The sequence below is a fragment of the Megalopta genalis genome, chromosome 13 (assembly GCF_051020955.1).
Source record: "Megalopta genalis isolate 19385.01 chromosome 13, iyMegGena1_principal, whole genome shotgun sequence".
Lineage (NCBI taxonomy): Eukaryota > Metazoa > Arthropoda > Insecta > Hymenoptera > Halictidae > Megalopta > Megalopta genalis.
The window spans coordinates 9,261,674-9,287,896 of NC_135025.1; the positions used below are offsets into that span (position 1 = coordinate 9,261,674).

Below are 26,223 nucleotides of genomic sequence, written 5' to 3' on the forward strand. Positions count from 1 at the left end.
TTATATATATTATATATATATATATATATTATATTATATATATATTATAATATATTATATATATATTATTATATTATATATTATAATTAACCTAAACATTACGGATTGCACAAACAGATAAAAGATATACGAATTCTAATAGAAAAGTCTAACAATATCGATAATTAATATTCGCTGAAGATATTCCATACATTATCAATAAAGGGTCATTCACCTTAACTCGATTTCGATATATGCGAACCGTTTGAATATCAAATTTATTTCAACGATATTCAAGGTCTTGTGCGAACGTTAGACGACTAATTTGCATTATAAAATGTTCTGCACCCATATCTACGACACGCAGAGAAAAATATTCTGCGCAATTCTGCGTTCGTTCCGAAATCACTGAAACATTTATACTAGCAGAATACGTACTCGTTACTTCTGTTAAATATTACACGTTATTTCGAGAGAACCATTATGAGGTAATCCGAGTTCAGATAGTACCGCAACATTATGGAAATCAGAACGGGTTGTTATTTAACGGTCGTGACACATTTGCGAGATTGCGAGCACGTTCTGTTGGCTACGCGGCGTAACGATAGCGCTTACAACGGTAATCACAAGCTATTTATTATGTCACTAAAATGACAAACATTTAGAGGGTAAATGAAAAACAGGGAGGAGAGATTGCCAGAGTTATCTGTTCGATATTTATAGCGCGCGTTTAAATAAATTTATAGAAACTGCGAGAAAACTGTGTTCGAATACTTATTTCGTAAGCGTGATGTTCTCCAAACACGATTTAATCGTATCTCGCGCCCGCTGAAACGATCTGTTCACCTGACAAGAAAATATTGCTGCGTTTGATCGCGAGTAGGATGCGAACTACTCGACCGTTCAATTGTTAAAGCGTGAAACAATGCGAGCAGTTTTTAAACACGGGCGTACGCCACGCGCTAGACGTCGGTGACAAGAAGTCCTTCGGGCTTGGTCGCTTCTTCTACCGTCGGTTCAACGTTCGTCTTCGTTTTTTCGCATAACCAATACGTCTCCATGTTCCCCTTTCCCTACGGTTTAACATTAAATTCAGCATCTTTGCGTTCCGCGACCAAGGATCTGAGAATCCGATTTCTAGCGGTACGAACCTTGACACAAACTACTCCGCGCGAGTCAATGCGGTAGCGATCTTCGACTAACAGTGCTTTGGTGTCCGCCGAGATGTGAACCTTCCCCGGCTGTGTTACAAAATTTATGAGCACGATACAATTTAAATGGTAATTAACCCCTTGCCGTACCGTTTTCTTCGCCGTTACAACGAGTAGAGGATTTCAGTTGTAATTATTTTTTAGAAGAGAAAGAATATATTTATTGCGTGTCTGCGTTTACTGGAATGATCAAATATTGATGACAAGAGAACAGAATTAAATTCTGATTTTAAAGAATGATGCCAAGAGAACAACATTAAATAACGACTTAAAAGAACGGTGAGAAGAGAAGAGAATTAAATTCCGACATAAAAGGATGACGATGTTGAGAGAACAGAATACAATTCCGACATGAAAGAATGATGCTAAAAGAACAGAATTAAATTCTGATTTTAAAGAATGATGCCAAGAGAATAACAATAAATAATGACTTAAAAGAACGGTGAGAAGAGAACAGAATTAAATTCCGACATAAAAGGATGACGATGTTGAGAGAACAGAATACAATTCCGACATGAAAGAATGATGCCAAAAGAACAGAATTAAATTCTGATTTTAAAGAATGATGCCCAGGAGAATAACAATAAATAATGACTTAAAAGAACGGTGAGAAGAGAACAGAATTAAATTCTGGCATAAAAGACTGATGACGAGAGAATAGAATAAAATTTCGTCTTAAAAGAATGATGCCGAGAGAACAACACTAAATAACAACTTAAAAGTATGATGAAAAGAGAACAGAATGAAATTCTAACATGAAAGAATGATGGCGAGAGAACAGAATAAAATATCGACTTAACGCGTTGAATGCCACGCCGGTTTTACAGAAATTATTCGTGGCGCCACGATGAATTTTCTTTTATGCGATACGTATAATGTTGAAATATTATCTGCGATAGATAAGTTACAGTGTATAACCATGTTTGACATGTTAATTGCGACAAGGGTCACTGTTTGAATTGACGATGGTAATAATACAAAATTTTAGATATTGACATTTGTTTTGAATTATATATATTTCTATCAATTTGGGCACGCCGGTCACCGGTAGCCCCCATGGCGTCATCGCCAAGTTAATTGCCGGTCACCGGTGACCCCCGTGGCATTCAACGTGTTAAAAGAACGATGAAAAGAGAACAGAATGAAATTCTGACATAAAAGGGTGATGGCGAGAAACAAGTATAAAATTCCGACATAAAAGAACGGAATTACGTTCATAATTAACAGATTATTATTAGAATTCTCCATCACGAGACAGACTCGTGAAAGTACGGCATGAGGTTGAAATAGTTGACGAACTTTTTGGGTATCCGAGTGCACCGTTCCGACAGGTAGTTTATTTATCAAAATAACGTAAAAGTGAACTCACGAGACTAGTTGACTGCATCCTCGAAGCAGTATTTACAGTGTCCCCGAAGAAACAATATCTCGGCACTTTGATGCCAACAACACCTGCCACAGCTGGCCCCGAATGAATTCCTAGGGAAGTAGAACACGTTTGTACGCGACTGCGTTCGACTTGTATCGGACCTTCAATATTTTCGTGAACGATATTTTTCACCGACTCGAATAATGTTTACTGTCACCGTTTTCGAAAGCATGTAACATTCATTGCACTCGTGACACAAAGAAGTAGAACATTTTGAATTGCGAAGGGAAACTGTCCTCCAAATAACGATAAATAGAAACAGAAGGCTTTTAACCATCTGCGAACGAATGTCAACATAGTGGCCATAACAAAATATAGCTTATTCCAGAAGTTGCAAGCATATAACTTTATTATATTGAAAGTGGCCTAAGTCCATTTATTTTTAAATCCAGATATTTAAGGATTTTACGTTTTAATAAATTAAAAAATAATGGTAACTGATAACACGGTAGTACAATATTTCTGCTTTTCAGAGGCTTTGCTATAATGAAATTATACAGGTAAATTCTACAAATAAAAATAAGACTAAAATGTAATGTGATAAAAAGTCCATAAATGCTTTGTTAAGAATTTCTGATAAAAATACAAAGTATGATTTAAACGCTGCTAGATATACTTATAGTCCTCGCGCGACAAAAAGGCACCTTTGTGCCTACATTCCCCCTCTTACCAGCTGCCCCACTCCCGCAACTATCGGTCGCTATTGATCGCCGTCGATCTTCGTCACCGTCTTCGGTCAATAGCGACCGATATCCGCGGCTGTGGGGCAGCTAGTAAAAGGGAACAAAGGTGCTTTCTCGTCGCGTGGGGACTGTATATCTCCATTTCAAAGTGACGGGAATATTGTCTAATAACTCGACGAGTTATTGAATCTATCGTTGATTTCAGTTGCTTGTGATTTTGTCTAATTAATTATGGACTTTCTGTTATATAACATTCTAGTCTTATTTCAACTTGTAGAACACACATTCGAAGTATGTTTGGAAAAATGCGGGACACTCTATATATAACGTAAAAATGTGAACATTAAAATAAGTAGCTTGATGTTTTTGGAAAATGGACTCAGGCCACTTTTAAAATAAGTGGCTCTTGTACATAACAAAAGATCAGAATATATTGTTAATTTTCCCGTTATTAAATTCTTCGACATACAGACTAGTTTTTTGAGGAAAATGTCCTTAGTATCAGGTCATTAATATAATAAGTTCGTACCGCGAATATAAACGAATATTTAAACTTTTCACGATACATTTTGTAAACGCAGAAGTGCAAATGATCGAAGGAAAAGAGATTGAATGATCGAGTCCAGTCTCGAGAATGTATTCGAGAAGGAAAATTAGAAAGAAAAGCATTCCATCTTACGTTGTACGAGTTTCGTAAAGGGAATACAGCAACAGTTGTCAGAAACGATATTTATGTTGCACGCGGAGGAGAAATGATTCGACTGGTATCGCAAAGGAAATTTTAACGTTGAAGATCAAACACGTTCCGGATGTCCAGCTGAATAACGCGAACAACGTTGAATTTATCGATTTAAGCGACGCCTGAAACTTTCAACATCCCAGGCTTGTCTGTTCGCGGATACTCGAGGAAAATGGGAATAGCAAATGGCACGAACTTATGGAACGACCTGAAACTTCCGTCCAAATTTCCGTCCGCAAAGTATTCGTGCATGTCATGTGCAAAATTACCTATTCGAATATGTATATCGAGACCGGAGGGCAATTTTAGCGATTGTACATGCTTTATCAGTTGCAACGAGACGTCCGCGATGTTCTGTGCATGACATTCGGTCCTATCCGGAGCGCCACTGGCCGCCATGTAAATTCGACCAACCGTTTCTACCTGTTGAAATTTGTAAAAATAGTATAAATACGCCATGGACTTGTAAGTACCCTGCGGACTGACCTTGTACACGTTGAATTGGTCCATTAAAGAGTCGAAACACGAGAAAACTGCGTTCATCGACGAGACGATATCCATTGCACCCTCGATGGTCGAGTAATCGAAATCGCAGAGCTCGCAGAACAGAACGCTGATCGACTCGAACGACTGTACAGAAACGGGACGTCAAAATGATCTCAATAATTGAAGTATTTTCGGAAAAACGAAACGTTATAATAATTTCACTCTGGGTTTTATTTATGGTCTCGTATTTTCAACGAATATGTCAAATTACATCAGAATTATAGAGAAGCAGCAGTTTTGCATAATCTAAACTGTAAATTAGGTGAATTTGATCCCAGAAACGTAGGAAGGTTGATGTTGGTCTATTTCGAGCCTTGACTTATAATTTATGCAGGATTCTCACTTCACATTATTTTCAATTTCCATTTTCATTAATATTTCCATCTTTATTTCTATTTCCGTCTCCATTTTATATTTTACATTTTACATTTTGCATTTTACATTTCACATTTCACATTTTTCACATTTTTCACATTTCACATTTTTCACATTTCACATTTTTCACATTTCACATTTTTCACATTTCACATTTTTCACATTTCACATTTTTCACATTTCACATTTCACATTTTTCACATTTCACATTTCACATTTTTCACATTTCACATTTTTCACATTTCACATTTTACATCCAACATTCTATATTTTACATTTATTCACTTATTTCAGCTTTCACACTAACTTTTTTATCTACTAATATGCTATGCATATGCAAACTTTATATTATGATTACAAGATTACCAGAATCCGAAAAATTTGTTCCTCATACCTCGCAGGTGCTCAAAGGGCACGCACCAGCTCGCAAACGGTCGGCTACAGTCTGCGGGATCATAGAATACAAAAGCTCGTCGCTTTTGTTTTTCCAACGGTCCAGCAGCGCGTAGCTGTTCTCCAATTCTGCTGACCTTTGTTCCGCTCGCTCGAACATCATCTCCAATCTAGTGTGAATAACCGGGAAAGAAACATTGATGGAAATGGCAACGCGTTAGGAAGATGTAACGGTGCGACGAGTTACTTAATTTCACTAAAAATTGAAAAACGATACTGTACCTTCCGCAATGCTGCCATCCCGCTAAAACCAATTCTCGACTCAATCCATGGGGATTTAAATCGTTCAAGTACAGACCCATGTTCAGAAGCTCGTCCAAACTGTTAATTCTGTTAAATTGTATTTTTATTATAAACGTATCAAAAAACATTAAGTTTCCGAAGTAGAATTAGAGGTAGAATTAGAAAATCATTGGAAAATTTAATAATTTGTAAATTTTTCAAATAATTTGTAATTCAATAATTTAATTACTCCTAATAAATTACTCCTGTTTGAAAAATAAAACTTCGTACTTTATCTATCAGAAGTCCATTTACAGAGTTTTCTACGATTGTGCTACATTAAAAAGAAGTTTAAAGATCTCGTTTCAAATAGCAGTGTTATGTCGCCAGCAATAATAAATTTTTCAAAAGTTGAATTATTGAAACTAGGTATAATGTGTTAAATATAGCGTTGAATTTATATCTATTATATCATTGATACAAATTATGGTGTTCAATATTTTCAGCGACCCCATTTTTTTCGAATAATGGCGACCGAATCGAAAGGCAAAAGTTAATCAAGCTTTGGCTACAATACACAGATCGTAACTTTATTGCAAATCGACGTATCGCGTCGGTCATGGGCTCATTTTAAACAGCGAACTCCGCACTTTCCCGACCTGTCGATTATTTTGGTCTAGAATCTATCTGCCATTAGCATCGTTATCGTAACAATGTTCGATTTTTGCCAAAAATTCAACTTCGTACATCTCTAGGAAACAAATTTATTTCGCAAATTTATTTCGCGATCCAAATCATCGTGGCCTTGAGAGAACGAAATCTCCTCCTTTGAGCCTCGATGAGCCCGAAAACATAGATATTTAAGTAGAACTGCTCTGTTTCATACTTACAGGGGGCTACACAAGAAAATGATCGCCTTAATGTCGTCCAAGTACCTCATCTGACCCTTCAACAAAATACTTCTGGCTCCCTGGCTGCCTCGTCTGTCCAAACTCGAGCTTGTACTTGCATTATTGTCTGTGCTCGACGACGTGTTCCCATTGATCGATCGAATTAGTTCTAATTCAAACATCACCGAATGCAAATACATTACCTGCGCAGGTGTACGGACATCGTTATTTTGATCGGCGATTTCACGATTACATCGATTAAGTTGTCAGTATACATATGGTATAAGGATGCCGCATACTAAAACGCAATCAACTGTGAAAGTGTAGTTTCTGCGTGCGTACGTTACCGTTGGAAAGCTAATATCAGAATGATTGGAATCAAAAATATATTGCAGCGTTCGTCGTATTACACGTGAATCAGTTTATGAAATTTCACGGTTAACTTTTTAGCGAAATGAAAAGCGAGACTCCGGCTAACTTTCTTAATATGAAAATCTACAATTGTTGGTGAAAGTATAAAGTACATACGTGCGCAAAAGTGAAGTAATGCTTCACCTTTCTTTCAATATTGGCATATGCCGATCGAAAGTGTTACATTGAAGTATTGAAAAAGAAAATCGTAGAAAGTGTACAGTTCGCATTGATTATGCAAATATAATACACATTTACCGTGCTGATTTTTATGCAAGATACAAATTGTCTACGTCGTCGAACAGCGAGAAATTGAAGCTTGGCAAGAGTAGAACGGCAAGCTCTTTCTTTGCAAAATAATTTTAATCGATTGGAAAAAACAATACATTGGCATCTCCAAATTCTTTCGATCTCTTCAAAGCAAAGCGGCGACTCAATATCTTTGCATAAAACGTGCCCTTACATTGCCCCACGTAAAAGAAATCCCTTTCGGCCTGCGCAGCTTGAAGATTTCTGTGATGTGCTTATTCAGAATGGATGTGTTGCCACCCCAGGCCTGCAACAATTTTTCACCACTCCCCAGTACTCGCATGTCTTTGTTTATCACGACTCCGAAAGGGAAAAGCCGTAACAGAAACGTGCAGGACACCGGTGCTAATTCTTTTCCCAGCGGTGTTCTCATTCTGCTGTCTTTCGCGATCTAAAAAGCTCAAACTGTATTTGTCATGCGGCGGATTTCTATGCAGATACAAATTCGGCAAGTAAATTGTGAGAAACAGACTCGAAAGATAATGTACACTTTCCTTCTTTAATAATTTTAGTAAGTCGCGACCTTTCGATTCTGTATTCGAATTACAGTAAATTCTTCCTAGAATGCCAAATTTCGGGTTACTGTGAATTTCTCTGTGCTAGTTCGACGCCTGTGCAATCTATTGCTACTTCGAAATGGACGATTTGGGAAGAGGAGATACGATTATTCGCGCCTCGTATCTCGTTTTTATAGTCGCTGATTGTTAATATCTATAAAAACGAGCCGCGAGGCTCGAATAATCGTGTCCGAGTGTCTGGCGATTACCATTTTCAATTCCGAGCTCCGATCCTTCTAGGGAGACTTTACTGTACTCATTTTTGTCACAAATGCATAAAATCTGTCGTCCAATTACAACCAGTCGAACGAAATACTTTTAATTAGCTTGTTACGTTTATTAAAAGCATCGCGAACGGTTCATTTGTCACAAACGTCAATTAAACATTATTTTATTTCGAAACTTCGAAATTCGTTCACCGCAATAATATCGATGAACGGTTAAGTAACATCATAACATGGTTACTTACATAATCACGATTGTCAAAATCGATTCTAAATTTAACCATCACACTCCTGGAGCCCGGTATATTGTTTGAACTTTCTAGTACCCTAATGTTCAATTTCGTTTTGTAAAGCTCTTCCGCTATTTGAAATAGTTGACCTATACGAAAGACAGGGGACGAACTTTTACGAAATTGTTATGCCAAGCTTGGTTGTTTCATAAATATATTTAGTGAACGAAATGAATTTCATAAAGTTTATTTTCGTATCGAACGTACGAAATACTACTAAGCCAAATACTAAGCCAAACTAAGTTATGACTGAAAATGTAGAATAAGCTCTAGTTAAGATCAACGCATCTTACCCATGAAATAATGTGTGAAACCTTGCCTAGTGCTCCGATAGACCAACACTACGCCCTCCTTGTCGACGTGCGTGGTGTACATCGACGGGCTTTTCATTTTCGGATACGTGAATCTCATTTGCATATGGATGTTGTCGACGCTTTGTAAAAAGTCGCAGAAATAACGACCGGTCGCTTTTATCGTGCAAACGTACCTGCAAAAATAACAAAACCGTTCCGCCGTCTGCTGGCAAGTACATACATTTGTTTTCTGTTTCTGGACGGTCCGACGACGTTTAAACGCGTGCACCACTGTGCACGACAACTATAAAATTACATGAAGCGACTTATTAACATACGTAGTTTTGTATCAAGTTGTAAAAATATATGTTGATCGAAAAACAATTGTAAGAATATAATTTGCTTTGCGAATTATATTTTTAAGATATTCTGCATAAAATTGTAAAGGTATAATTCACTTTACAAACAATTTTTAAGATATTCTGCATAATATTGTGAGGACATAATTCACTTTACAAACAATTTTTAAGATATTCTGCATAATATTGTGAGGACATAATTCACTTTACAAACAATTTTTAAGATATTCTGCATAAAATATTGTGAGGACATAATTCATTTTACAAACAATTTTTAAGATGTTCTGCATAATATTGTGAGGACATAATTCACTTTACAAACAATTTTTAAGATATTCTGCATAAAATTGTAAAGGTATAATTCATTTTACAAACAATTTTTAAGATATTCTGCATAATATTGTGAGGACATAATTCATTTTACAAACAATTTTTAAGATGTTCTGCATAATATTGTGAGGACATAATTCACTTTACAAACAATTTTTAAGATGTTCTGCATAATATTGTGAGGACATAATTCACTTTACAAACAATTTTTAAGATATTCTGCATAATATTGTGAGGACATAATTCACTTTACAAACAATTTTTAAGATATTCTGCATAATATTGTGAGGACATAATTCACTTTACAAACAATTATGACGATATTCTGTATAAAATTGTGAGAATGTAATATAATTTACAAGCAATTTTCAAGGTGATCCTGTACACAATTTTAAGAATATAATTTACATTACAAACAATTAATATTTCACGTGTCGTTAAATTCTTCGTGATTTCATGTTACTTTTTCCTGATTCGATGGGATCCGGATTTATTTCTCAAATAAACAATTTTAGTTATTTCTCAGTACAGTTAAATATGAAAAACGATCTCGAATGATTTTGTCGTCTCCGTAATATCGCAGCACTGTTTTACGAATTAATAATAATCGTGTAGAACGTCTGCTCCACTTCACGTTCGTATAATTGTCTCCCTCGAGACAGAAAAAGCTGATACGATCGGGTTACACCTGACCCTTATCGCTTCAGCCACACGAAGTATTAAGTAATTGAGGCAATCGCATAAATCGCCTGTAAGAAATTCTCGTGTATGGCACAGATTAAAAACACCAACGGAACGTTTCGTTTAATTTGTCTGAAAGCATGTATCTATGCGCCTTTAATTACCCGAAAATGCAAATCGAGTATTCAATCGTAGCTAATGAGACTGATAATCAAATGGAACGTCGAATGAACCGTGGCCGTGCCATGTCAAAAAATAAGTCGAAAGAAAGAATAGAATAGAAAGGAAAAGAAAAGAAAAGAAAAGAAAAGAAAAGAAAAGAAAAGAAAAGAAAAGAAAAGGAAAGAAAAGAAAAGAAAAGAAAAGAAAAGAAAAGAAAAGAAAAGAAAAGAAAAGAAAAGAAAAGAAAAGAAAAGAAAAGAAAAGAAAAGAAAAGAAAAGAAAAGAAAAGAAAAGAAAAGAAAAGAAAAGAAAAGAAAAGAAAAGAAAAGAAAAGAAAAGAAAAGAAAAGAAAAGAAAAGAAAAGAAAAGAAAAGAAAAGAAAAGAAAAGAAAAGAAAAGAAAAGAAAAGAATAATACTTTTTCAATTAAGACTCCGTTTTCGAGAAGAAGTATGTCGAAGAAATAATTATAATAATAATTCAATAGGAATCAAGTTCACGTCTGCTTCTCGTTATACTGCAAGCCACACTATAAGCCAAGCAATAAAGAGAAGAAAATACTGCGGAGCGCAAAGGGTTAATTTAGCGTTGACACAGAGATTTTAGCGAAATATTGGTGGAAATTGGTAGATACGTACCCTAAGTTGCTAAAGAATCTTACGAAACATTTGCCGAAGAATCGCATCACATTGTCTACCGAGTCGCCGTTCAATGCTGCCAATGCAGCTGCCAGATTAGTCATAAGCTCGTCAGGGTATATTTGCCGTGTGTTGAAAACCATATGCTTGCAGTCAGCTTTCTCCAAGATTTGAAGCCACACTTCTTCGCCATATTCTAGCTGCAGCAGAAAGCTTAACTTCAATAGTAGAACATCGTCTAAAACTATTGCATTGTCGCATGATTACTGTCGTATCATCGGCTAAAATTGAAACAATTGAAATTTCTGGAGGCATTTACTTGATTGACGATAGGGTAGATGTTCCAGTTTCCGTACCCCCGGATTAAAAACGTGTAGAAAAAGAAACGTTTTATACAGAGTGTTCGATTTTGATTTATAAATCAAAATAACTGGTTAATTGCGCACTGCATAAGAAATGTTTTCCACAGAAATTAAATAGTTTCGAGGGGGCTACAAGATGACATAACTCATGTTTCAATGAATCATATAATTTTGAATACACTTATCGGTTCGGTCCATCGTTCCTGACAAAAAAATATTAGATTTCACATTTAAAAAGATTATTAGTTTACGAGATATTTAAGTACAAATATTGCGAGGTCGCACGGAAAATTATTCGGTAAAGTCAGTGTCACATTAACACTAGATTTACGGAGCACAAAAAACAGTTGTTTTATATTAGTTTATAAAAGTAACAATAAGACATTTATTCTGACTTTTTAACAAGCGTTATTGTAACATTTAAATGACTGTAAGTAACATATAAATTGAATAAATAACTCATAAATGTATCTTTACGATGCGAATAATCGTAAATTAAAAAATGTGTGTTTAAGGTACATGTCTGAACAAACAATCATATGGATTTTAGTTACATTGGGTGCGTTTCCTGAAAACGGAAGACGTTTGATCCATCGTGTGTTAAATAATTGCCGATTTCTGTTTCATAAAATGTGTCTGGTTGTTAATGCACAAGTAAACTACAGTGTAGTAATAATATAATTTCATGGTTTAGTATTGATTTTGTTGTCGCATGTATAGTGCACATGCGTAAATTCGTAAATGAGAATGCGCAATTCGTCAACGAATTTGTCTTTTAAACGAGTTTGATCCCTCGCGTCACACCGCGCACGCAAAAATTAATGTAATCGTGGACACAGATACATTAATAACGTTAGTTTGTGAACACCGATATTTATGGGACTTAAAAATGAAAGAATACCATAACCTATATTTAGCTCAAATAAAATGGGAGAAGATTGGTCGAGAAATGGACACCAATAGTAAATTATATTTACAATAATGTAGATATTTAAAGCATTATTATTATTCACATTGTACAATATACAGCTTAATAGTTGTCAGAAGTCCGAATTTAAGTGGTAAAATCATTTTTGTCAATTTGTATCGAGGAAGCTGCGTAGCAGTGTTCCTCTAAATACATAAGTGTTTCTAAATATTTATATAAGTATATATATAATATATATAATATATATAAATATATATAATATATATAATATATATATAAATATATATAAATATATATAATATATATAATATATATAAATATATATAATATATATAATATATAAATAATATATATAATATCTACATCCGAAAGAAATATTGAGGACATTGAATTAATATTGTTCAACAAATGGAAGAGAAATTAAACGAAGACCACAGTGCCAGAAACAATGAGTGCGACATGGGATTCGACCATTGCCCGTCGAGAACGCTCGCAAACGAATGAAAAATAAAAATTCAGCAATTTCTGAAAATTTCATATTCAAATAGAAAGTTAAAATAGAAGTTAGAAGAATGGAAAAGCCAGATAGAGGTATCAATTTATATGTAAAACTTTTCTTTTTCGATACGCTTTTTAATCCGGGAGCACGGTAATTGGGACCGGCACGGAAACTGGGACATCTACCATATGCAGAACATTTTTGTCAAAAATCGATTCGCCGTCTAGTTCGAAAAGTTCCGCTTAAATTGGTTACATCACAATTGCGAAATATCGAGAAAAACGATAGAACAACAATACAACGGAAAAATTATGCGTTGACTTTACGATTGAACTTCATTCCTTTTTTGCAGAACTCAAACGAATATTTCTTCTGCAAAGAGCGGACGGATTTAATGATTCTAAAGCACGATTTACACAGCTGTCGGGGGACGCGCTTGCATTAGTATCTGAAAAATGCAATACTTCCACGCCGGAGAAAACTGTTCGACGAAACAAAAACAACGAGAGCAAAATCTTTCGATTTCATTTTTTTCAGCTTTCGTTCTCAGCTCTTTTCATTTCAGAATGCGTGATCGATTTTCAATAAAAGTAACTGAGAACTCTGAGAGAAGTGGGTATAAAAGGATATGGCATATAACTGTATATGTACATTGGTCACAAGGGAATATTTTCTCCCTGTTCCTTCTATTCCTTGTATCTCACGAAAAACAAAGGGCAAGCTGTTGGACGTAAATTACGTTATACGAGTCTTTTGTGTGCTGAACTATGCGGGAAATTTAGTAGCATAGAACATATTCCATGCGCGTAGAATACAAAGCAAAATGCATAAAGGATATATTTGTTTCAATTTCTGAAAGAATTCAACGTTGTTCCCTCGGATTTATGTTAATTAACTGTTCGCGATTCCATGAATTTGCCGTTTCAGCAACGATAATATCCGCTTTGAGATCATTGAAAGTAATTGCTTGTTAAAGCTACATCGTTGATTTCGTCACAATTTATTTTCTCTGTCACGTTGAGGCACGTGTTTCGTGAGATAAACACATTAATATATATAATATACTATAATATAATATATTTATATAATAATATATAATAATAATATAATATATAATATATAATATATAATATATAATATATAATATATAATATATAATATATAATATATAATATATAATATATAATATATAATATATAATATATATAATATATATATATAGTATAATATAAGCACATTTTGTAAGTTAAGCACAATAAGCACGCACATTCTCCCCTAATTGGCGCTCATATCGTACACAAAAATGGATAATTTGTGAAGTTACCAACCGACAACAACTATAAAAACGAATAATCGTATCTTCTCTTCCGAAATTGTCCATTTTTGTAAACAATTTGAGCGTCAATTAGGGAAAATTGACTGCATCTACTTTCGATTAAATTAAGAATGTTTACACCCGAATCGATTGTAAGAATAAAAAGATACGCCAAAGGCTTATGATAGCATGGGGAAATTTGAATGTTCCAGGAACATTTAAATGATCGAAGCGCAAGACCATAACGATGGACAATAAATGTACAGAAAGCGATTTCTTCCGCCCGTTCACGACAAATTGATTCTCACAATCAAGCCGGTTTCAGGCTCTCCATAGAATAATCAATGTTTCTCCTAGCATAATGACTCTGATCACGAAAATGAATATGGTCCCCACATTAATAAAACCTGTTACGACTCAGTATACCAAATAGACACGCGAATTTCTCGAGGCAGATCATTAAAGTTTAATAACCGAATTTTAGCTGGCCTCCGGTCACGTGTGCGTGTCGGATGATACGCCGCGTTTATAAATGAGCCCTCGGCATTGATACCATCATTAACCGTATGTTTCGTCTAAATTGGTAACACAGGAGCACTCGAATTATCAATTAGTGAATTAACACTAGTTTTTCGCTCTGTACGTAGCTCGGAACTTTAACATTCCACAATTCAGTTCCAGAAATATAAATAACATTCTTTCGTTAAATCTATTTCTAATAAAATAATAAACAATCTTCTGTACAGATATTGAACAACTTCGTTATTTAGACGATCGTAGTCGAGTTCAGCAGAGAGTTTTCGAATGATTTTGAAAACGTCGAGTTCATCTGTGCTCGATAATTAGACGTCGGGATTTATCGACAGTTTAAATTAATCTACGAGGCAAGTTTCATGTTTAAGAAAGTCCGACATTAGTGTGGAATAAGCTCGGCAAAATTCAGTGTTGACAGAGAATCGAAAATACCTAAACGTTCGTAATTATACTTATTTATACTTAATTTATACTTAATTTATACTTATTAATTTAGCTTAACTATACTTATTAACACGTTCCGTGCCGAGCTTTTTTTACTCGAATCTTCACACTTTGATATTTTACTAAAACTTGATGTATTACGTGCAATATTATTAATTCTCGTACACATAACAACGTAACAAAAACTTATCAACGCCCATTCTTGCGGTGGAAATTGATTCTTCGGTTCTAAATTTCTTGTAAACAATTTGTTCAGTTCACTAAGTAAACATGCAAGCGTGTACCATCGATGGTACATGTGGCACGGAACGTGTTAACTCGCTAGAATTTCAATAAATGATCAATTTTTCAATAAATGATTCCAATGACGATGAACTGTGTGTAAAAGTAGAAATATATACCACAGAAAGAGCAATCAAGATTCTAGAAATTTACGTGCGACTGTCGCGCACAAAATGAAATCAACAGGTGTTCTTAAGTAGCGGAAGAAGTATTCTATTTTTAAAACGTTACGGTACAATTAAGGTGCTGCACCGAAAGGAAGTCTGTGACCATTCATATTCAGATATCTCATTTAGCGCTTGTGTACCTTCAAACCATTTCCTCCGCGGACTACGTGACGCCGTTGCTAAACGACTGATCATATTTGTGAACCTCGCGATAAACAACGAATTTTCACGACCGTTTGTAAACACACTATATGCACAGTCCACGGCTTCAACAATCAAGTTCAGTGTACCGTGTTAACTTTAAGGGGGCAATTTATCCGGAATTTTCCAGTCTCTCGATCGCACCAGCGACGCGGATTAAACGACTCGAGAAGAGTCCGGAACATTTATTCCCGCTGCAGCATTCGCAGAATCGGAATTTACAACAACCATCGATAACCGATGCGAATGTTTAAAGTGAAACTGAGGTAATAACAACGTGGTAATATTGAAACAGAATTTCCAGACTGGTTGTGAGGCAGCTTTGAGCGAGCCTCTTTTGCAGTTATTATCGAAAATTTTATTACAAATCATCGACAGAATCATCAAATCATTATTACTACAACCATTTCAGTTTTCATCAGGCATTGTCTATTTTATTACATTTTGAAGGATTTTCTTATCGTAAAACGTATCGATATACAGTAAATTCTTCTCAATTGACGCATAGAGATGGGCAATTTGGGAAGAGTTGTTTTTATAGTTGTTGATAATCGATAACCATAAAAACGAGCCGCATAATAACCTCGAATAATCGTATCTCCAATTTCCAAATGGTCCATTTTTGTGTACAAGCTGAGGGACAATTGGGGAGTAAATTCTCCCCGATTGTCTCTTAACGTGTACACAAAAATGGACAATTTGGACAATAATAATAATAATAATAATAATATAAATATATAATAATAATAAATAATAATACAAAACTTAATACAAAACTTATTAATAAATAATAATAATATATAATAATAATAATAATAATAATAATAATAATAATAATAATAATAATAATAATAAAATGGACAATAATCGTACCTTCTCTTCCCAAATTATCCATTTTTGCTTCCAAGCTGAGCGTCAATTAGGGAGAGTTTACTGTATTCACACAGTGCTACGTTGACTAAATTTATATAACGTAACAAATGATTTATTTCATTATTTCCGTGAAAATTGCAGTTCTCACAATCTCGAATTTATTGACACGCGTGATTTTATTTTTTCTTGACGGCGAGGGATGACTCCTTCTTTCCTTCAAAAAGTATAATATGTGATATAAATTACTTCACGCTACATATAACGTTCGGCGTCTTATCTTTCCAGGAGGACGAGAATGTAATACGATCGTGAACCTCTTGAATTTCGAATGAAATTCGCTACGTTCTGATCAAGAGTCTTGGGGATTATGTTCACGAAGGATACTTAACATTGATTGAAAATTTTCAATCGCGGATCGATAAAAAATAATCGAATTCAGTGAGACACGAAGTGTCGATCGTGTTCAAAGAAACTTTCATCAGCAGTTTAATTGGCGCGAATTGGATTGATTAGGATTAATTGCGCGCGTGTTATTTATCTCGTTCGTGCCTTCTGATTCCTCCTCTTTTCCTTTTCTCACCATCGTTTCGTTACTTTATTTGCGATCAATGAATTATTGTGTATCCTGCGTTAACGTCCTGAATTTATCCTGAATTTTTTATTATAAATATTAATCTCGGTTGTCATGTTAAAAATTTGTACAAAAGGATTTTGGAGGAATCGAATAGAATTAATTTTCTTGTTCAATGTCTGCGATTTAAATTTAAATATAGATATTATAAATATAAATATAAATATTTAAATATAAATATAAATATAGATATTATAAATATAAATATAAATATTTAAATATAAATATAGATATTATAAATATAAATATAGATATTATAAATATAAATATAGATATTATAAATATAAAAATATAAATATTTAAATATAAATATAGATATCATAAATATAAATATAAATATTTAAATTTAAATATATAATAAAATTTAAATGAATCGAAACTTTCTTCGAACTCGTTCTTAAAAGTAACAGTATCTAGATTTCGTTTTATCAAAGATTATACAAGGTGACCCGGAATTCGTAGTGCAACCGAGCAGAGGGCGATTCTACGTGAAAAAATAAGAAACAAATTTTGTATAAGATTTTTTTATCGTGGGCTCCGTTTGCGAGAGAATCTACGGTAGAAGAATGGACGACAATTAAATTCTTCACAAGGATGAGCAAACTTTAAGTCGATTTCCTTGAAAACTGAGCCTCGAATACAAAAATTTGACACCAAACTTGTATCTTATTTTTTCACGTAGAATTAAGCCTTGCTTAGTTGTACTACGAATTCCGGCCCACCCTGTATACAGACACGCCAAATTATAACGCAATCGCAGAGGAATAAAAGGTTCGAAATGAAAACAGCAGATTTGAAACGGTATTTGAAAATGATCGAATTTTTATTGCGAGGAGCACACGATGTGGTTAAAAATTAATTAATCGATTCAATCATTTTGAATTCTCTCATTTGATGAATCTGTTTCAAATATTCAGAATGAAACACAATTAATAGAATCAAAGCGTGAACTAAAAACAATGAAATATTTTTTACTCCTTTGCTTACGTTAAAAGAAAATGTCAAATAGCGTTCGACCGGCGCAACAAAATGTCACACATTCTTCTTTTCGATAACAGGATAAAAGTTCGACTTTTATCTCTCTGCCTTCTCCATGTAACCTTGCAAAATTTCTCACACGCGTCCAAATGTAAGACAAAGACAAGAAACAAATAAAAACAGTGGTAACATCAGAGAGTGCTCAACAGATAGTAATAATGGAAAACGTTCAAACACAAGAGAATCAGGAGTTATCCACGATCTATCTGGAGAATTTATGTGAATCTACTTTCAGAGAAGACAAATAGATCACAGTTCGCCTAACTTTCCAAGGCACTTTGTCCATTTGCTGATAAGCTTTCCCACCGTTTCATTGTAACGTGTTTTCGGCTGAGCTGGCGAGCTACAAATGGAAATCGTCCTACACGCGAGTTGCCATAAATTGAGCTGATTGTATGCGAAAGATATTTGGACAATAGAGATCTGACATTGGAGGATCGGGTAAACGAGGTTCTATTGTATGTAAAAACAATCACAGCACACCCCAACCGTGTATAAATTGTATAACCACGTGCGGGAATCTCATTGAATTGTATAATATTTTTGTATAATTTATATTACTGTATTATATTAATTTTATAATATTTATTTAAATTGTACAATAATTGTATATTATTTATGTATATTATTGTATAATATCTGCGAATCTTTATGCATTTAAATTATGCATTAATAGACAACACAAATTCCCTTTTTATTCTGGCTTTTACGAAACGGTCGACAAAAGTGGAAATTTGCGCAAACATCCGTAGTTTAATACCGATATACAGTGATTTCTCCCTAATTCGCGCTCAGATTGCGCAGAAAAGTGAACAATTTGGGAAGAGGAGACACGATTATTCGAGCCTTGCGGTTCTTTTTTATAGTTACCGTATCTCCTATTCCCAAATTGTCCATTTTTCTGCGCAGTGTAAGCGCGAATTAGGGAGAAATTTCTGTAAAGAATTTAGAAACGAAGGGGAGAGGGGACAAGCACGTTGGACAGCAAAGGATCAAAACAAATTCTGCCGTCAGATAGCGGATAATTTTTGACTCACCCACGCGAAAACGTCTCATCGCTAGCGCGCGCGCGCGCTCGCGCGTTGCATTACCTGCACGAAGTGCTGCACACTCTCCAACAGCATGCCGTACATTGTTCCGGCTGTGTATCCGCGTGCTTGTTTCACCGATCGGCATTCATGAAGACCCTGCTTATGTGCCCGGAATCGGGAAGAAATTGGTGTTTCACGATGAACTGAACAGGTGTCCCGGCCGCGGCACGTGTTGCATCGTCGCGACGGCTCGCGTCGCACCGACGTTTTTATCGAGTCAGGTGTTTCGCGGCATTCTACCGGCGAACGTCGTCGTTTCGACGGATTGCCTCGGCCCGTTTGCGACGATCGGAAGGAAGACTGTTCCTGTTCGGCGACGCGCCGAAGTTTGAGTTTCGGTCGTGCCGCGAGGGTAAACTCGCCACAGGAAGGGTGGCTGCGATGTACGCGCGGATTCTCTGCGCAGGCCTCCTCGGTCTCTTTCCTCTGGCTTTTAACACCTTGTGACTACGCACCAAGGCTATTCGACAGGGAACATCGTGGTTCAGCTCGGAAAGATAGCGCATGTTCGTTACACCGACCGAAATTCGCGTAAGCGCGCGACAATTGTGCGGTGTCCTGTCCAAAGAATGAACGCTTAAGCTGCGTGTTTTTGAACACGTTCCGTGCCGAGCTTTTTTTACCCGAATCTTCACACTTTGATATTTTATTAAAACTTGATGTATTACGTGCAATTATTAATTCTCGTACACATAACAACGTAACAAAAACTTATCAACGCCCATTCTTGCGGTGGAAATTGATTCTTCGGTTCTAAATTTCTTGTAAACAATTTGTTCAGTTCACTAAGTAAACATGCAAGCGTGTACCATCGATGGTACACGTGGCACGGAACGTGTTAAGCTGCATTCTATTCTGTAATCTTCAAACAATCGACTTTTTTCAATTTCACGAGGCTGGATGCTTAGGCATGCGCCTAGATAGAAGATTAATCTGGAAATCGCACCCCTTACATTCAGAAGGAAGCAAGCGGCTAATAAATTACGCAAAATGAACTGGCTACGCGGATATAAATCTCCGATATTACTGAACGATAACCCTGTTACTATATCGGGTGGGACAGCTGAATAACTCACTTGTTTTTGACAGTAGAAATTAAAAGTGTCAGACAAAAATTGTTTGATTTCAAGGGGCACGTAATATGATGTCTGTAATTCTCTTATAAGTGGAGACGTAGAGAACATATAAGAGTCAGACTTGTTTCTTAAAATAGGTTAACCTAATTTTTTATTCACATTCTGATAGAGCCTTTCAAGACGAATACAATGGTCTATAAACAACATATGAACGACAATGAAAAACAAATTTTTCTGTCGCGTTTAAGTTTCCTCATATTAACATGCGGGTTTTGTTCTACAGCGGTTTGAAATGGAATAACTTTTTTATAATTGGGCCAAGCGATCTAAATCTTTTTTATCTTTTTTTTCTTTTATTCTTTTATCTCTATATATCTTTTTTATAAATCTGGATTAGCTTATTAGACAATGGCTAAATAGATGTTCTCAAAAATTGCAATCGGTTGATAATAGAAAAGAATTAAAAAATGATGTCTTTTCAACTTTTTTATTTATGCCTGCAACGAAGATTTTAATGTCTTCTTTTGTAGATCGCGCCAACTTATACTAATATAATACGCATGCTGATAATTTCATCGAAATTGGTTGATCTTGACATGAACTGTAAACAATTAAAAATCGCGAAAATCGTAGTCTTTCACGAATTTCTACCAAGGACAAGTGATCTTTACATCTTTCAGTGGCTGTAGCTTTTAAATTTTCATTGTGAGCTCATATAAAAAAGTTGGAAAAACGTCATTTTTCAATTCTTTCATCGTTCCAATCAGTTACGATGTTCAAAAACCTTTTTTTATTCATTGTCTAGTAAACTGATCGCTCTAATATCCCTCCAAAAATTCAAATCGTTTGGCCCAATCATAAAAAAAAAGATGTACGTATACTTTGTACACCGACTGTAGATATAATTCGATGCTCTCACAACAAAGCTTTCAGAGCAATTACAGTTGCTCCATGGTTCATCACCGATGAAAGTTTACACGAAGATCTAAAGCTAAATTATGTACGGGACTGTTGTTCAAGGAATGTGAATACGCGATTAAAAGCTTGCCTGTTTGGACTATGAATTAAATTCCCCATTTGAAATGGTGGTTGGAATTTTAGTTATCTCAGTTTTTAATTAAATCTTTCCCTTGAATACTGTAGCGAAACAATGGCTATACTAATCGGTCCGCATTCATTCAAAATTAATATTAATTTTCAACGGAAATTATAATTGGCTCGCGATAATTGTCGCGTTACTATAATGCGAATTAAATTGACCGAACGTCGACATATAATTATTAAATTGATGGTATTAAGAAAAAAACGGGAAGAGAAAGCGTTGCTTCCAGCTTCGAAATTATACGAAAATTAAACTTGATATATATATAAATTATTTTATATCGAGAATCTGTTCTCTTCTTAATGGATTTTGCTTGTTCTGTAAAGAATTTCCTGAATGAATTTGTTGAATCATTATCCTAGTTCGGCGCTTTATGCTCCCCTCTGTAATTTCGGACACATTATGATTAAACTCCAGGATTAAAATTGGATTTATCAAGTAAATTGTATACCCATGCCATTGAATTATAATTAGCCTCTATTTGTCGTCTCGTACCTCCACATGTAACTATTATGCACGTTCGCTCGAAATACGTAATTCACATAAATTATACATTTCATTTTGCATTCCGCTTTCTAAATTGTGTAATACGTGTCCCTTAATATTTCATACAAAAATTATATATCCGCAGCATTTAACCCGTTCTTTTTCTTTTTAAAAGTTTACTAAAACTAATTACTAATTACTAGTAATTAAATATTAAAACCACACAATTTTGCACATCGTTTGTCGCACACTGTATGCTGCGTCTGTTCCGATTCAGAAATGATCTGTTAATATTTACATGATTGGAAGCAGAAGATTACGTGCTCGTAACGTTGTACTTTCGATTTGAAAAAAATTATCTTGAAAAGTACGAGCCAGGTCAAAACCGATAACGTGCGTAATAAATAAGATGTATAAACTCGTCACTGAAGATATACTGTTATCTTTTCTATATACGTGCCAAAAATCTTAAACGGAATACATTTAGCAGAACCGTAGAAAGCATTACCAATTAACAACACGTTTCCGTTTTCCGGATGATTAAACATGCATTAATTGCTATTTAATTCCCAGCTAAATCGATACGGAAATATGCGCAATTAAATTCGCTCCGTGAAATACGGCGACGGTGCAACGAATAATTCCTGCCTGTATTTGTATCTGTTTCGATGGATTTATTTCGTGTGCCCGCTAGAAGTTGGATCAGAAATAACTGATCAAGGCCGCCTTGCCAACTATAAATTACTCTAGTCTCACACGAAGCTCATTTATATGTAGCGACTTGCCTTCGCACTTTTAAAGGCGACCAATTTGCGTGTAGGCTGTCAATTGGTATGGTTAGAATAAACCTCGGTATCCTTGAGGGGTAATCGATTTTTTTTCCGATTATATTAAGTCATTATTTATAGTTAAGTCATTATAATATTAAGTCGTTAAGTCATTATATATAATTAGTCAGTAATAATAATAATCAGTAAGTCATATATATATATATATATATATATATATATATATATATATATATATATCAGTAATAATAATCAGTAAGTCATATATATTATTTTTTAAATTAATAGAAACTGGAACGAAGGATTTGTATTCCATGCTTATTTATACAGTTTTTTTGTAAATAAATAACGTATCTAGTTTGGTCTGCAGTTATAAAAACGTTTGAAAACCTTTTAGTTATTGTTCTATCGTGAATATTTACGCGAATTTCCAAGTATTATTTGGTAAAAAGATTTATTCGTTAGTTTTGTTTAAATTTCTTTATTTAGTTAATACAAAATGAGAATAGTTAAGTATCGGCTCGTTTTTATAGTTATTGACAATCGATAACTATAAAAACGAACCGCAACGCTCGAATAATTGAATCTGCTCTTTCCAAGTTGTCCATTGTTGTGTACAAGCTATGCGTCAATTAGGGAGAATCAATTGTACGTGGGAGCTTTTTAATTGGAAATTATGTAAGACAAAGGTAATTTAAGATTGTTTTACTCGGGATCTTCATATAACAATTTTAATGGCTTGACAATATCATTAATCAACTAAAGTAAAGCTCTGCTCACTATCTCGTGACATCATTGAATCAGGAGCACCATCGCCAGCTTTACGAGAAATACGGTCTCGTAACGTTACTGTGATATTCGCATTGTTATGTAAACCTAATGACAGTGATCCAAAGCTACAGCGACGTTTCTCGTTGATTTCAATGCAAACGAAGCGTATATATGTATATAGTGAATCGTACTGATCGCACAGTGTGATGAGTAGACTGCCGATATTTATGCACGATAAATATGCAAAAAGCATATGACATTTATGCACGAAAAGTATGCAAATATGCACGAAAAATGTGCAAATATTTCTGATATTGAGTATGCAATATATTAAGTGTTAGATGTAATATTATGTATTAACAACCATTTTACAATTATTCTGGTGTATTGCACTTCGAATTGCAGTTAATTACAATAACATTTTTTTCTAAATTCGGTGGTGTTAGTTGATGACTTTTGTCAGTAAAAATTAATTTGTACACCGAAAATGATTGCTTCGCATCACGCGATGTTGTGGTACATATTCTTCTACAAAGTCGCCACTTAAAATACGTGAAATTTTTCTGAATTCCATGAATTCTTTATTTTCGTCTAAAGTAGCACTTATTTTCTTTTTAATTTTTTCGCTAAAATCTTCGGGGATACTTTCCAATCGAATTTTACGATTTATCTACATTACTGTGGAACGATCTAACGGTAAACCTATGGTTTCTAATTTCTGAATCGTCGAAACATAACTTGTAAGAATTAAATTAATCAAATAAACACGCGCCAAATAATATAGATTTGAGAAAATGTATTAATTTTTATATTTCATATTTCACGGTTCAGTTTTTACTAATATTATGTTCTAATGTTCTATGAAATAAATGTTTGAAGGATTATGGGAATAAAACAGAGAGATAATAAAATCGATTATTTTTAATTGTTCATTTTCAAAGTATAACTCATTGGAGATGTTCTCCCAAAAACGACAAGTTTTTCGAAATTACGATGTTTTTAAGAGAACATTTTCATTTCTAAATAATAGCATAAAAAATAAGACGATCTCCTTAAAAATCGATTATAAATTAATCGATATACGATTAATTTGCTTCAATCAACCGATTTACAAATAATTTCAACAATCTTATAATTCAATTTCCTCGACATCTCGATGATTAAATGCTTCTAATCATTCCCATCGATCATATAATCGAATTAAAAATTTTAATCGATCGATGCCCAACACTGAACTCCAGTTTCGCCAGAAAAACTCGCTCGTTAACTAATTATCCAATCGACGGTTACATTAAAAGGTACAATAAAATCATAATAAAAAAAGATTAATCACGATCAACGACTAAGCCGGAGATTTAGTAATTAATTACGATTAACGACTGAGCTGGAGATCTAATCGTCGATTACTAGCATGAATTTAATCGTTAATTGCAACGAACGATCGAATTAGAGATAGAATCGTTAGCAGTCGATTAAATGTTTTGTCCGACTCTGGTTGGACGAACGGGACCACGGGTAACACAGATAGGAAACACGATAGATGCGGCGTGTAAACCGAGGAAACGAGGAGGCGAGGAGATGCGTGCGCGCGCGCGCGCTCGCCCGAGCCTATAGTGAAACGTAAACATGGCCGCGGAGAGTAGCGAAGGTTTGCCAATATCTCCGTCCGAGAAATCGTTGTCGGGTAGTCTAGTGTCCGAGGAAAATGAAAAAACAGTATCGCGGTCGCCGTCGACTTACTCGATTAGGGAGGACAAGTGGCCGGATCTGGTCGTTTCGAGGCCTAGAAAACTGGACGTCTGGTGGTTGCCGAGACGTAAGTACATAGCGCGATAGGTGCATGCTTTTCATCTGTTTTTGGCGGGCGTTTCGAACGAGCCGGGACGAGCGGCTCGTCTCGTGCACGCGGCGCGTACACGCGTGATCGGTGGTATTTCTTATCGAGAAACGCCTACTCGCCGGCCGACGTGCCGCTGCGTCGTTGTACGTACAGAGATATATCGTTACGCGTGTTACACCGCGCATTGTGTTACACCGGCTATACCTGGCCATTGTTTACCTTCGTTATGGAGGACTGCCGCGCGATCGGTCAACATTGAATCCGTGGACAACGAGAGAGTCGCGATCGTGTTCATTTCTCTCGGAGAGAACAATTGCTTGTAGATTTCGCGTACGCTGGTGATCGCAACGTAAACCGTGCGATTTATACACCTACGTAGTCGCGAGAAACGGTTGTCCGTTGGTTAGGGCTGCTCTGCCGTCATTAGCATGGTTCATGAAATATTGATACGTTTCGGTAGATCGGTCAATAATACGGCTTTCGAGTAAAGTAAACGGAAGTTGGTTGATTTCTAGCGTAATACATGTATTTCTTTGTGCAATCGACGTAGCCGTAGGAACGTTGTTTTTTTCTATTTACAAATCATCCTACAAGCGATATATACCACCTCTGGAATGACCCGATATGTGTACACTTGCGTACAGAAATTGCCTACATCCGTAGAAATCGCCTACATTTTACTTTAGATATTTTCGTCGCGTTGCGATACACGCTTACATTGACGTTAAGGCACAACAAACGATGTTCTCACATAGTTACGTATTTAGGCTTATACATACCCTGCGAAGGCCCTCTACATTTTCAGCTTATTGTTTACACGAAGTGCATGTTGTCGAGAAAGAAAAAAAGAAAACGGAATGTACTTGAAACTTGAAACATCAAGCTTCCTTTTGATGAACAATCGCGACGATATTAATACGTCGAATATCTTCTGTCTCTGTGAAATGCATAAACGGTTAATCACGCGAACGCGACCGCGGTGGACGGGAGATCTTACGATCCTCGCCGCGGCCTG

General features: G+C 35.3%; 2 protein-coding genes across 3 annotated transcripts in view; one reads left to right on the forward strand and one right to left on the reverse strand.

The window, feature by feature from the left end:
- Nucleotides 1-681: 681 nt before the first annotated feature.
- LOC117224949 (soluble guanylate cyclase 89Da) lies at nucleotides 682-26,157 on the reverse strand. 2 transcript variants are annotated; one of them, XM_076526117.1, is made up of 13 exons: nucleotides 25,988-26,157; nucleotides 10,781-10,980; nucleotides 8,612-8,805; nucleotides 8,274-8,407; nucleotides 7,402-7,638; nucleotides 6,528-6,730; nucleotides 5,638-5,745; nucleotides 5,357-5,525; nucleotides 4,528-4,671; nucleotides 4,311-4,464; nucleotides 2,560-2,669; nucleotides 1,131-1,220; nucleotides 682-1,052 (listed from the first exon to the last, which is right to left on the reverse strand). In XM_076526117.1, the coding sequence occupies exons 2-13, from the start codon at nucleotides 10,921-10,923 to the stop codon at nucleotides 942-944; spliced, it is 1,797 nt and encodes a 598-aa protein (XP_076382232.1). In that variant the 5' UTR covers nucleotides 10,924-10,980; nucleotides 25,988-26,157; the 3' UTR covers nucleotides 682-941. The 2 variants fall into 2 exon arrangements, with proteins under 2 accessions (XP_076382232.1, XP_076382233.1); XM_076526118.1 differs by lacking the exon at nucleotides 25,988-26,157 and adding an exon at nucleotides 19,146-19,505.
- LOC117224946 (protein RUFY3) overlaps nucleotides 24,970-26,223 on the forward strand; it is a 57,935-nt gene continuing 56,681 nt past the window's right edge. The window contains exon 1 of the mRNA XM_033478183.2: nucleotides 24,970-25,184. Within this exon, the coding sequence (XP_033334074.1) occupies nucleotides 24,995-25,184 (190 nt within the window). The 5' untranslated portion in view covers nucleotides 24,970-24,994. The remainder of the gene's footprint in view (nucleotides 25,185-26,223) is intronic.

What these genes read in the sequence shown, in the direction of transcription:
- LOC117224949 (XM_076526118.1), bottom strand. Translation starts at nt 19,187, where the DNA reads ATGTACGGCATGCTGTTGGAGAGTGTGCAGCACTTCGTGCAG. An exon ending in TTTCTTTTACGTGGGGCAAT is followed by an intron (nt 6,731 to 7,401) that starts GTAAGGGCACGT and finishes ACACCTGCGCAG; the next exon opens with GTAATGTATTTGCATTCGGT. An exon ending in GGATGCAGTCAACTAGTCTC is followed by an intron (nt 1,221 to 2,559) that starts GTGAGTTCACTT and finishes TTTGTAACACAG; the next exon opens with CCGGGGAAGGTTCACATCTC.